Source organism: Bison bison, unplaced genomic scaffold (assembly GCF_000754665.1).
Source record: "Bison bison bison isolate TAMUID 2011002044 unplaced genomic scaffold, Bison_UMD1.0 scf7180017864530, whole genome shotgun sequence".
Lineage (NCBI taxonomy): Eukaryota > Metazoa > Chordata > Mammalia > Artiodactyla > Bovidae > Bison > Bison bison.
In genome coordinates this window covers 5,323,846-5,337,245 of record NW_011495080.1, presented here as the reverse complement: position 1 = coordinate 5,337,245, position 13,400 = coordinate 5,323,846, and the positions used below count along the sequence as shown (strand labels likewise).

At 48.6% G+C, this 13,400-nt stretch overlaps 1 protein-coding gene across 1 annotated transcript in view; it reads right to left on the bottom strand.

Moving 5' to 3' along the window:
• The window catches only part of PLXNA4 (plexin A4), a 476,871-nt gene that overhangs the window by 153,241 nt on the left and 310,230 nt on the right, over positions 1 to 13,400 (bottom strand). The window contains exon 4 of the mRNA XM_010831752.1: positions 10,830 to 10,961. Within this exon, the coding sequence (XP_010830054.1) occupies positions 10,830 to 10,961 (132 nt within the window). The remainder of the gene's footprint in view (positions 1 to 10,829; positions 10,962 to 13,400) is intronic.

Here is a 13,400-nt window from a genome sequence, read left to right as displayed (position 1 = left end):
TATGAATGGTGACAGTAGGCAAGAGGCAGAACGTTAATAATTTTAATAAAATTGGTGACTTTCAGAGAACAATGAATTGAGGATTAAGGCTGGGGCTAAGTTCGGAGTTGAAGAGGGCAGAAGGAACCTAGGATGGAGGAGAGGTGGTCCTGGGAGTCCTTATGAGCAGAGAGAGTCCAGGGGGCAGTGGGGAGCAGTGAACTGGAAGGAGAGAATCTTAGCCCCAAAGTCTAGCTGTGATTTTAAGGCTCAGATCAAAAGAACTCTCCTTTTCCAAACTCAGAAAAGTGAAGACCAAGAATCCAGTCCGTGCCTAGGAATGAAACAGTGCGGAAGATGAGACCAGTGCCAGGCCTAGAGCCAGGCAAACAGCTTGAGTGAAACCTGGAAAAGCTGGGAAAAGATAAAAATGAAGTCTTTCCCAGTGAAAGTTCCAGCCTGAGTGCTCGTGGTAAAGTGAATTTTGTGGTCAAAGGAGTCTGGGAGACACGACGTCCTAAATTTGCCAGCGCTCCCCTAGCTTGGAGATTTAGCACGCTGATGCTCTAAGAAATGCTACAGTCAAGATATCTGCTTACTCATTGCTGTTTAGTTATTAAGTCATGTCCAACTCTTTTTGATGTCATGGGTTGTATAGCCCACCAGGCTTCTCTGTCCATGGGATTTCCCAGGCAAGAATACTCCAAATGCATTAGACCAAAGAAGGCTTGTTTTTATTTTTTAATATCCTGTAAAACTTTGGCTGAGGATGAAATTTGGGGAACCCTGGACCAGCTGATGTGTAAAGTGGCACCGAGGCAGGGACATGCGGGAGAACCTGTGTGTGTGTCACACTTCACGTGTGTACTGCTAGTCTCCTGAGACTCCCTTGTCTTAACGAGAGTGAGCGTTTCTTGCCAAGTCATGTGGACTAAAGGGGGCTGCAGGGAAGTAGGATTTCCCTTGAGGGGTCTCTCCTCCTACCCTGAGGGACCCACAGATGTGAGTGGTGACCCCCTTCCAAGGTGAGATCTCAAGGGAGCGAGCTGTGCACGAATGGGCCACTAGTGCAGCCTCAGTGCCTTGGACTCAGGCTAGGAGCCAGAGCTGACGTGGGAAGTGTGGCCCCTGGACGCTGCCTTGGTCTTCTCTCTGCCATTTTAGGCACCAAAAAATGGGCCTCACAGGTCTTGGAGAAGACAAGAATGAATGTATGAATGAGGGAAGTAAAAATATTATAGGTGGAACTTATTTCAATAAAATATAGGCACGCTTCTAATAATAAAGATGAAAGCTAAGAGTTGTTGAGCCCTAGTTAAGTGCCAGGCCCTGTACAAAGAGTTATATATATTATCTAATTTATTCATTGTAACCACTCAGTCAGTGGGCACTAGCCCATCCCTGTGTTACTGCTGAGAAAAATGAAATACCCAGAGGTTAAATAATTTGCTCAAAGTAATATAGGTAGAACGTGGCAGAGCCAAGACCAGAAATCAGGACTGGTGGTTCTGCCTCATGCTGTGGACACCCTCAAGTTACCCAGAAGGTACTAGAATGCCTTCCACACCAGCACTGAAACCTGTCTGAGGACGAAATACCTATTTCTCTACTCCATTGTTTTGCACAACTTTCTTTAAATATCCAGACAGTCTCTTCCTCAACCATCATACATTCCCATGAAACGACTGCATCGTCTCTGAGTCAGTTTCAAATTCATGTCTCCATTGTCTCCATGTAATACTTGAAAGGCAATTACAAGACAGATCAGATATAATTCTACTATTTGTAATTTCTACTTTTATACCTATATTGTGTTTAGCAAAGTCATGTGACACCACTAATGCCAACTAGTCCTCTCGAACAATGGCACAAATTAACACACGTCTATTTACTTTTGAAAACTTCTCATCAATATTCAAACTGAGCACACAACTCACTTAAGGATCTAGTATTTCTCTTTTTCTGCAGAACTTCAAGCACAACTCAGATCAGTTCTCACTGCACTTAACCACTTCCATTCAGACACCATCCATGAAGGAAGGGGAGAGGGGTGGGATTGTGGGAGATGGTTTCTGTCTGCACCCACCCTGGGTTAGGGGATGGGGTACCTGTGGAGTTGAGGCTTTCTTGGGACACATACCCCGAGCTCTGTCTGTAGATCAGAGTCCTTGCAATACCCACCTAAGCTGCAAGGAGAGTGTGCCCTTCGGGCTAATATCCACCTTCTCCAGGACCCCAAATGCACAGGGCTTCCGAGGTGGTGCTAGTGGTAAAGAACTCACCTGCCAATGCAGGAGACATAAGAGGTGCAGGTTTGATCCCTGTGTCAGGAAGATCCCCTGGAGGAGGGCATGGCAACCCACTCCAGTGATTTTGCCTGGAGAATCCCATGGACAGAGGAGCCTGGTGGGCTACAGTCCACGGGGTCACAAAGAGCTGTTAATGACTGAAGCGACTTAGCACAAACGCTGTGGTTCTAGGGCAACCCCAGCAGTTGGACCCCTTTCTTTTCAGCACCCTGTAGGCTGGAGTTTGTACTCATCTCACTCCTACAGAGCTTCCAGAACATCTTTTGCTCTGCTTTTCTCTATTCTGCACAGTGCCTGGCCCTGCACTGTGCATACAGTAGGCACTCAATAAACACACATGGGGAGATACCTGAAAGGTGGCAGAGATGCAGCCCCTGGCCCTGTCTGCCCATACTGTGGAGTCTCCGCACGTGCTGCTGAGTGGGATGTTACAGGTCGTTGCCTTTACGACAGCACTTCAAGTGCCCTGAAATAACGAAGACCCTGGTACCGAGCGGAGAGAGGATCTGATTGTCAGACCAAGTGCTGCAGACAGATGCTGAGTGGAGTTCAGGATCAGAGGGCTGCCGGGCGTTCGCCTAATCACCTGGCCCTCAGGTTTCCTGTCTTTCCTCCCACTCCGCCCCCTCTCTGCCCACCCCTGCCCTCCCTTTAGTACTAGCTCTTCTTTAGTTTGGGGCACAGAGAAGGAGAACAAACCATTTTCCTGTCTGCTCTACAGGTCCTTACAGGTGAGGAGCCAGAAGCTATTCAGATGTCCAGTCTGTGATGATGTCAAGTTCTGTGGGGCTGGACTCAAACTAAATGCCTTCCCTGGGCTTCCCAGGTGGCGCTAGTGGTAAAGAACCTGCCTGCCAGTGCAGGAGACATAAGAAGTAAGGGTTCAATCCCTGGGTCGGGAAGATCCCCTGGAGGAGAAAATGGCCACCCACTCCAGTATTCTTACCTGGAGAATCCCATGGACAGAGAAGCCTGGCAGGCTACAGTCCATGGGGCCACAAAGAGTCATATACAGCTGAAGTGACTTGGCATGCATGTACAAGCAGAAGCAGCTATGAAGATAACCCCGCCAAGACCCCTCTGCAGGGATGCAGCTGTCTGATTGGGATGGGAGACCCAGGCCCCCAGGCCTCAGTCTCCTGGTGCTAACAGATGTGAAGAGGGGGTGCTCAGGCTTTTCTGGGGGATTCTAAAAGGTATTGGGGGGTGCCCGGAGATTGTAGGGGGGCTGGTGGCTGAAGGTGAACTAGCTTTTAGCCACCAAAGGTTAAGTGGTTTGTCTGGGTGTTCCTAAGAGTATTAGTAATAATAGTAATAACAATAGTGATATCGCCCACGCCCGACACTTTACGTGTATTACCTTTAGTCCTGAAAGCTGGTTATTATCATTTGTGCTTTCTGCATGAAGACACTGAAGCACAAACTCTGCTTGAGTGACTTGCTCCGGGGAGCAGAGCAGATGAGCTCTGAGGGTCAGGGTGAAGCCCCATCTACACGGCCTATTCCTTATCATCCCAGCGTCTCTATCTTGCACACATTTCTGCTTGCCAGTCACCCCCATGATCGTCTAACAGATGCCAGGTTACCGTCATTCTTTTCCTCTCACGGAGGCTGCTGAATTCGACCCTATTCAGATGTTAGAGGGTTTTACACTTTCTATGAGTGTCCCCCTCAGATGCAAGTCTGTTGGAAAAGGAGTGTGGGGTTAGGGTGCTTTGCTGCCCACTCCCCTTATGGGGTGTCCTGGCTGTATCTAGAACTCTGTGTACCCCCAGGATGTTCTAGAATAGAAAGGGGCTCTTGTCCCAGTGTGCACTGGACTGGGAGAATAAACCAAGGGCCCTTCTTCACGTGGCGGTGGGGGGGTTCTGAGTTCTTTTATTTTTATTTGTTTATTTATTTGGCTGCCCCAGGTCTTAGCTGCAGCATGCGACATCTTTAGTTATGGCATGTGGGATCTAGTTCGAACCCAAGGCTCTTGCATTGGGAGAGCAAAGTCTTAGTCACTGGACCGCCAGAGAAGTCCTGGTTCTGAGTTCTCATCATCACCCGCAGCATCCCAATCACCTCACCCCACCCCAGCAAGCCTTTTCAATTTCAAAAGCTTGTTATGGTGGCCAAGGATTGGGATACAGAACTGTCCTGCTGGGAAGACTAGGAGATGAAGAGGACTCTCGCCCCCTTCGAGAGCTCCACGGTCCTCGTTGGAAGGGGGGGTCTGGAGCAGACCTTGCAGTAGGAGCTGAGCTGTGTTCTAACTTGGCTCCTCTGCCAACCTGCTGTGTGACTCTAAATAAGCCATTTACCTCTCTGGGCTTCAGTCTGCTCATGACACAGAAGCAAAGGCAGCAGGAGAGAGCTGGGCCTGAGAAGCCTTGAGGCCTTATGGCCCAATGGAGAATTCAGCTACCAGGACCGGAGTGTCGAACCTGGAACAGGAAGTCATCTCCCCTGCCCAGGTCCCTCCCAGGGAGTGGTTCTGCCATGTTTTCAAAATTAATGAATCAATTGATTTGGGGCTGATTTTGGGTTTTCGTTGGTGTGCGCAAGCTTTCTCTAGTTGCTGTGAGCTGGGGCTACTCTCCAGTTGCAGTGCATGGGCTTGTCATTGCAATGGCTTCTCTTATGGCTGAACATGGGTCCTAGGGTAGGTGGGCTTCAGTAGCTGTGGTGCACAGGCTTAGTTTTCCCATGGCATGTGGGATCTTCCTGGACCAAGGATTGAACCCGTATCTTCTGCATTAGCAGGAGAACTCAACCACAGGACCACCAGGGAAGTCCAGGTTCTGCCTTTATTAGAAGGAAGGGAGAAGTGAAACATCTCAGTCATGCTGCCCAGGATCCTTTGGGAACAGCTCCAAACGAGTGGGAAGGCTTCCACCTGAGTGAAACTGGGGGAAACAGGGCAACAGCTCTTCTCTTTTTGCGAATGCCTGCGGTGGCTCACGGGCAGTCGCTTGCTCTCAGGCCTGCACTTCAAGCCCCTTCTCCCAGGAGCTATTGGGAACAGCCCTGCCTGGGTGCTGGGAGCAAATGTCCAAATGGCCTCGTCAGAGTGTCAGCCATCCAAATGCAAACTGGAGCAGACAGCTCGGCCCTGCGGGACGGGAGGAATGACCTGTGCCTGGGGACCCAGCACCAGGGAGGGAAATCATTCTTACAGGAGCCATCACCCTGGACCCCAGGACTGCACTTGTAAGAGACCAAGGTCCATGGACCTCTGAGCTTGTCAGACTTCATGTTGGCTAGTCTCAGAACATCCCGGGAGGCAGGTGGGGGCAGGGAGGGAAACTGAGGCACAGAGGGGCAATAATGGTGTCCTTATCGCACAGAGGGTCCTTGGCAGGAGCACAACCCAGAGAGGGTGCAAGTCCCAAGGGGCGTGAGCCTTGAACCCCAGTATCACTTTCCCCTGAACTGAGCTTCCTTTTGAAACTCACAACATGGTACAAATCATTTACAAAGCATCCTTTCCCCAAAGCCCTCTCTCCCACCATGCGTTCTTCACCATCTCTCCATTTCACAATCTCAGGCAAAGAGCTTGAACAGAAATACAGAAAACACAGAAGGGGACAGGGGTCCTCCACAGGTCCCTTCACTTTGATGTCTTTGCTCTCTGGGAAGCCTTCTCTGATTACTGTGCTTTTTAAATTTCAAGACTTTCACCCTGACCAGTCCTCCTGAATTCCCTTATCCTGCTCCATGGCATGTATTACCTGATAATCTACTATAGGACTTTTTAGCAGGTTGATTCTTCTTGACTGTTTCCTCTTGCTGAAACCACAAGCTCCTAAAGTCAAGGATATTTATGCTTCTTCACTTTTGAATCCCCAGTGCTTGAGCTCGTGTTCAGCACGTAGTAGTTGCCTAGTTGAGTGAACGAATGAATCAGGCCTGGGTGATTCATCACAAAGCAAGATGGCCTTCGCTGCTTCCCTACCGGATTATGATGGAGCCAAGTGGACCAGATTATGGTGGACCCCTGCCTGGCCCTGCTTTCCTAGGTAACTCTGACCACAGGTGGACCCACCTCCTCAGCTCCTGCAGGCATCCGTATCCTGGCCCGTATCCTAGTACAGCTAGGACTAGAGTGCCACTGGCTTATGAGAGGGACAGGCTGTGATGTCCCCAGGCACCTGAAGCTGACCCACTGTCAACAGGAGTCAGTAAAACAAAGAGCTCCGTGAGAGACAGCTTGGCCCAAACACAATTGAAAGTGTATCTCATGAGCAGAAACATATGTTCAAGGCCCCCGGCTCTCAGGCAGGGGAGAGATGGAGTGTGGCTGGCAGGGATGCTGAAATTTACTGAGAAATCTGCCACTTGCTCTGAGGCTATCAAGGAAGACACTTTCCTGGTGGGGATAATAGCTGCTTCTCCTCCCCGTAGGGGGTCGCTCCAGGGTACCTGAGGACAGCCACCAGCTCTGCCGCCTCGTCTCTTCGTGCGTCTGCCTCACTGACACTTGTTCTCACTTCCCTCCCCATCAGTTTGGCAGGTTTTTATCGCACTGGTTTCGGTGTATATAGACGTTCCCTGGGGAGTGCAGCAGTTGCAGTACACATACCATATACAGTCACGCAGACTGATGGAGACACACAGAGTCAGACACAGGGGAAGGTGTGTGTATGCACACACACACGCACCCTAGGGAGATACCCAGAGTCATGCAGAAGAAAGGAAAGGGACAGATGCATAATATAGCCCAGCAGGAGACAGGCAGACCTTGACAAAATGACGCTGATACCTAGCAGGGCGCACTCAGCCACTCCCAGAAAGTACACATGGAAGGCGGCCCTTGCTGGACAAGAAACAAAGCGGAACTCAGCTATCCATAACAACAGAAACAGTATCCGGCTATGGAATTATTCAGCTTGCAAATAACTGTAATAGTAGCTCCATTACTCTCTTCACTTGGGAAATTCCAAAGATTGTGGTAATTCTGTACCATAAATAGGGTGGAGACCAAGTATGTTTTTCTTATTTTAAATCACAGTATCACAATTAGGAATATTATGTATGACTAGCACATGAGAGGAGAAGGCAATGGCACCCCTCACTCCAGTACTTTTGCCTAGAAAATCCCATGGACGGAGGAGCCTGGTAGGCTGCAGTCCAAGAGGTTGCGAGGAGTCGGGCATGACTGAGTGACTTGACTTTCACTTTTCACTTTCATGCGTTGGAGAAGGAAATGGCAACCCACTCCAGTGTTCTTGCCTGGAGAATCCCAGGGACGGGGAAGCCTGGTGGGCTGCCGTCTATGGGGTCACACAGAGTCGGACACGACTGAAGCGACTTAGCAGCAGCAGCAGCAGCAGCACATGAGATGTATGATATTATTACTTAAGAGATAAAGTAGGCTATTTAAGTTTAACCAGCAAGTTTATATAAGAGAAAACACAAAGAAAAAAATAGTTCAAAACAGGGCAAAAGTCATGGCAGTAATAAATGGGACTGAAGTTTGCTGGTGGGGGGGGGGGGGGGGTGTTTCCTTTATCCAAAGTGTAGTCTTTTCATTAATTACCTAAGTTCAAACTCAGGAATTAAGATAAGCAATAAATCATTTGTATCAGTCCTTCTCTTTTCTAACTCTGGCTCAGTGAAGACACTGGGGGTTCATTCATTCATTCATCAGAATAAAGGGTTTAAAGTTGAGGTTTAGACAGATGAAAGAGACAAAGAACTGTCCTCCATCTGCTGACAGTCTAGTAGGAGGGAAAAATCAAAGTCATCATTTTGAGCTGTTACTTCTATGCCTGTTTTCTGGATGTTCTTTTTTTTTTTTAATCATAAATGGATATTGAATTTTGTCCAAAACTTTCTCTGTATCTATTGAGATGATCATATGGCTTTAGCTTTCAATTCGTTAAAGTAATTATCCTTCAACTAAAAATAGATAAATAAGAAAGTCATCACGACTCAGTTGGAGAAGAGCTACCATAGAGGTGTAAACCCCGGGTCAGGAACAACTCAGTGGAGAATGTGGCAAAAGAGCTAAGCTTTAAGGGACAATAGAATATTAGCCAGATGAGAAACTGAAGCACATTTTAGGAGAGCCGACATCAGTGTCATCAGCCCATACCCTGAGCCTGTAGTCCTGGCCTGCAAAGTGTTCCAATCCTTCATGACTCACTCACTTGATGCCCTGGGGCCTGCTATATCTCCAGCTACATGTATTTACCAGGCTGCTCCTGTCCCGTCAGAGCCGCAGGTTGTGGGTTTTTGATTTGCTTTCCACTAGGACTGGATCCCTGCTCAGAGGCCTGCCTTGACCTTGACCTGTGCTCCACCCTTCATAGATAACCCAGAACCTTGATGCCTGACTCCACACGCAGCCAGTTCCACACACTCCTGGTGCAATGTCATAAGAATAAGAGCCTCTACTTATCGAGTCCTTACTCTGCCAGGCTTGATTCATGCTGATTACATGCATTACATCATTTGATCCATGGAACCACACTACTGGATTTTATCATTACCTCCATGAGCCAGCTGAGAACAAGGAAGCTTACAAAGCTTAACAGCTCCTGAGATCAGAGTTAGCAAATGGCAGGACCACGGTTTATGATCAGATATCCTGAAAACAAGGCCTGGTTATTTACCCATCTTGCTACCTTACCACTCCCCACTGAGAATCTGTAACCCCAGTGGATTGTTGGCCCAGATATCAGGGCTTTGGAGCTATGATTTGGGTGGCAGCCACCCCTTCTCCATGAAAAGCAGTGCCATGATGGATGAAGGCCTTGACTCCATCTACTCCTGCCTTCTTCCCAAAGTGCCCATAATCCAGCGCTCCCAGCAGGCCTTTCGGGTCAAGCCTGAATGGGTGCTGACCACTAACTGTGCCCTCAGGGAAGCAGGACAGCTGAGGTCAAGAAACTTAAATCCCAAGGCACCTATCAGAGGGGGCTCCACACAGCTTTTGTATTTTCTTCTTTGGAAGTCTTTAAGTCTCAGGTTCAGAAACCTTGGCTTTCAGGTCATGTAAGAAATCCTGAAGCATTCAACACCTGTAGAGGTCTTGGGTCTTCTCTGAAGAATTCATTCCATAGAGGAAAGCTACTTCCTCTCAGCATCCAGGGCCTTGGAGGTATGCAGGGAGGGAGAGTGTAGGCCCCACCAGAAGGGAATAAGGAATGAAAGCAAAGGAGCAGCTTCATACGGGTCCTGACTCCTGGGATAAAAGGCTCCCCGCTCAGCCCCACCTCAGGCCATTCCGCGGCCATGGCAGCCTCAACCAGGACACCACAATGAGTCCCACTGTGGCTGAATAGGGGGGTCTCACACCCCGGGAAGATGTCATCGAGCTCTGGGGGAGGCTGGAGCTGCTGTGGGCTCCCAAGGCATAATGCACAAGCCCTGTGGGTGGCATAATGTGGTATTTATCTCCCCCACTCTGCAGAGAGGGAACAATCTAGACTCTGTCAGCAAGGTCCTCTGGGGAGTCCAGGCCTCGCTAATGAAGATGAATAAGACGAGGAATCTGCCTTGGCTGCTCGGAGCTAATGTATACATATTCATGGGCTGGGAGGACAGCTCCCAGGATGACCCATCCTCCAGAGAGGCAATGGAGGTAGGGCAGTGCAAAGCCACACTTGGGATGGGGCATTTCTTGCAGGGTGGAACACTCTATGAATTAGGGTACCACAGGACATACCCTTAAGTGGACCAGATTTCCAAAGGAAAATTGATTCCTCTGCCTGCTGCAAACTTATGAGCCCTGATCTACACTCAGGGACCCCTGAAGAACTGAGTTCTCAGCTGAGTTCCAGAAGTAACTCCAGCTTTGTCATTTCCTACTCCACCTCAGCTAATAGCCATCCCCACACCGTATTTGTTCTGCCTGGCATGGCCGCATGGAATTTGCTGGAGGTTTCATGTTAGAGTTCTTGCTGCTGTTGTTCAATCACCCAGTCATGTCTGACTCTTTGCGATCCCACGGACTGCAGCATGCCAGGCCTCCCTGTCCCTCACCATCTCCCAGAGTTTGCCCAAGTTCATGTCTGTTGCATCGGTGATGCCACGCATCTTATCACACAAAGGCTCAGGACACATGCCACAGCATCTCGTTTCACACACATGGACCTTTTCAGAATCTCCATCCATCTGACTCTTTCATGATCTGCCCACAACTATTTTTGGGGGGGTGACAAATCCTTGCCCACCATAGAACTCCAGGGTCCATGACAGTGACTTTGGCAGCAGATTATACAGTGTGTAGGAAAACCTAGACGAGAAACTTGAGCATCCGTACCGTGTTTCTTCAAAAGAGGGCAAGTGTTGGCCCTGCCCCTATACACACCATCACTCTGAACTCAGTAGATTTGTCTCTGACTCACGGATATTTTGATATGTGAACCATTTCATTCCCTGTTTGGGTGCACTCAGCCTCCATCCCCAGGCAGCAGAACAGAAAGGATACACACTGAGCCCAATAAATCAAACCCCCTCTCTGCCGCCAGCCTCCTGTAGGTTTCCACGGAGCCACAGGCTAGTCTTTAGCGGCAAGATGAATTTCTGGCAGAGCGCAGAGAGCCTTACCTGCCTTTCTGACATGATGTAGAGCTGCTCGCGGTCCTTGGAGAAGGCCATGTCCCGGAGCACGGGGCCGGGCTCCACCACCTGCACCGTCTCATACTGCAGGGCGTTGCCCCTGGGCCCATCTACCCGGATCTGTGGAGGAGAGGAAGAAGAGAGTTCAGATGTGAGTTCAGATCCTGAGCCGCCCTATGTCCAGCCTCAGCCGGAGCTTCCCTCCCCACGGGCAAGGGAGGTGCGGTGAGCCCAGTGAAGGGAAGTGAAAGTCGCTCAGTTGTGTCCGACTCTTTGTGATCCCATGGACTCGTCCAGTGGAATTCTCCAGACCAGAATACTGGACTGGGTAGCTTTTCCCTTCTCCAGGGGCTCTTCCCAACCCAGGGATCAAACCCAGGTCTCCCGCATTGCAGGCGGAGTCTTTACCAACTGAACTATCAGGAAAGACAAAAGAGCGGCGCATGCCCAGCAAGAGCCTCTCGTGGGGAATGGCCGAGACGCGGTGGAGAGAGTGGGGGGCAGGGGGAGGCGAAATCAGGCTGCACTCGGAACCTGCTGTTCTTCTCTCTGGCTCACTATGCCTAGGCTCACAACTTTGACGCCTTGCTTGTGTATCTTTGGACAAGAGGGTGGGGCTGATATGGGGGAAGAGGAATCTGGGGATGAGGCAAATGGGAAAACTGATGCTGCTTCAGATCACAGCATCATCCTACAACAGAAAGGCAGTATCATTAGCTACATTTGTTAGCAGAATAAATCTGGATGTAAAGATATGGGCTGATTCTTTGAAACTGGCAGCCAGGATCACTGCTGCCCTTCGAGGAGAAGCCAGAACCCCCAAAAATTCACACCAGGTGGACTTGTTCTGTCTATGAACCCACTGGCTTATGCTTCAGATTCTGGAATACATGTAGGGTCCCCAAATACCCTAGAGTTTCTATTTATGTCCCCAGTGAAGGGCATGTGGGCATTCCAGGAAAATGTGTTTTGGACATGAGTCATTCTCAGTCTTCCAAGAACACTTAACAGACTAGGTCATCTCTGGGCCATCTAACAGTCCTTCCTAGAACTGTTGGAACAATGTGAAGACCATGAGGAAAGACTTTTGTCCACATTCCCCAAGGCTGAGGACTAGTCTAGAAAAGATAGGACTTTCCCAATGCCACCCACTCCCTGATTCAAGGTGCTGGCCCAGGTCTTCAGGATCATCACCAGTCTGGGCTCACAGATTTGCCATGACTATTGATGAGCACTAATATTTCCATCCACATAAGTTGGGATCAAACATTACCATCCATGTAAGAATGTAGGAAGTGAGGAGAATGCCAGAGGTAGATGGGGAGAAGCGATAGCTAGATCACCAAACTTGATCAGTTGCCATTTGTACAAGTCTCTATAAGATAATGCGGTGTAATTTTAGAAATTTCAATAACAAACTAGAGAAACTAGAGAAACAAACTAGAGAAAAAATATAATATTCCAAATTATTAGAAAATTATTCCAAAAATAATATTCCCATTATATATTCATTTTTAATTTTAATAGGTAATTCTTAACCTTTTATGAGCTCAAGGAGAATGGCAGAGCTATTCAGAGGAATTAAGTTACAGAAAGAACACCATATTAATACCATCTGATAACATCAATTCATCCAAAAGTGTGCTGTCTCTCCTTTCTGTTAAATTCACTGAACTCTGACACCAGGGTGGTGTGTGACATATGTATTTGATTTGGGGTTTGTGCTAGCCTTTTTGCTTGTCTTCCTCTTAAGCACAATTTTTCAGCCCTTCCTAGACATCAGGTACTGGGAGATGATTTTACACATGATTCCTTATTGATATAATCTTCTCAAGAGCTTTTTTGTCCTGGCTTGCATGGCCCCTCCAGGATCCATTCCAACCTCTCTCACCTTTTAGGTGGGACTGGACCCACCCCCTGCTTCCTGGGCTGGTCTTTGATGGGCAGAAACAAATTGGTTTAATCTCACTCTCTGGCCACAGTGGTGGAGAGAAAGCAGACCCAAACCATTCAACACTTGCAATTAGAGTGAAGCAAGGACTATGTCTTGTGACAGGGGGAGAAAGCACCTCCCCTCACCCTTCATAAGATCAGGTAGCTCCCAGAACTATTGGCAACCCTCTTGTTATAAGAAGAGGGTAGGGGGCTGGAGCCAGGGAAGGTCAGGGACAGAGATGAAAAGCATTGGTTTTTGGTGATGTCCCTGAGCCACTGAATCAAAATAGCCCCAAAGGCTATCATGTGTCCAGGCCTTTCTAGCTACTCAGGATATTTCCTTATTGTTAAAGTAACACAAAGGTTTTCTGCAATATCTAATGATATGTTCTGATAGAATAGATGGGGAAAATGGGACACAGCGCATTAAATAACTGCCCTGAGCTATCAAATCTGACAAATGAATGAGGATCCAGTCTGACCCAGGAATCCGTATTTTTCCTACCACTCCGGTTACATGAGGGACACTCTTCCTTGATGAGGTTCACGTTTACTTTCTGGGGATACCACCAAAGGCAGGGGCCTCCGGTATGTACAAATTCCAGAGGCTTTCATCAGTTATTC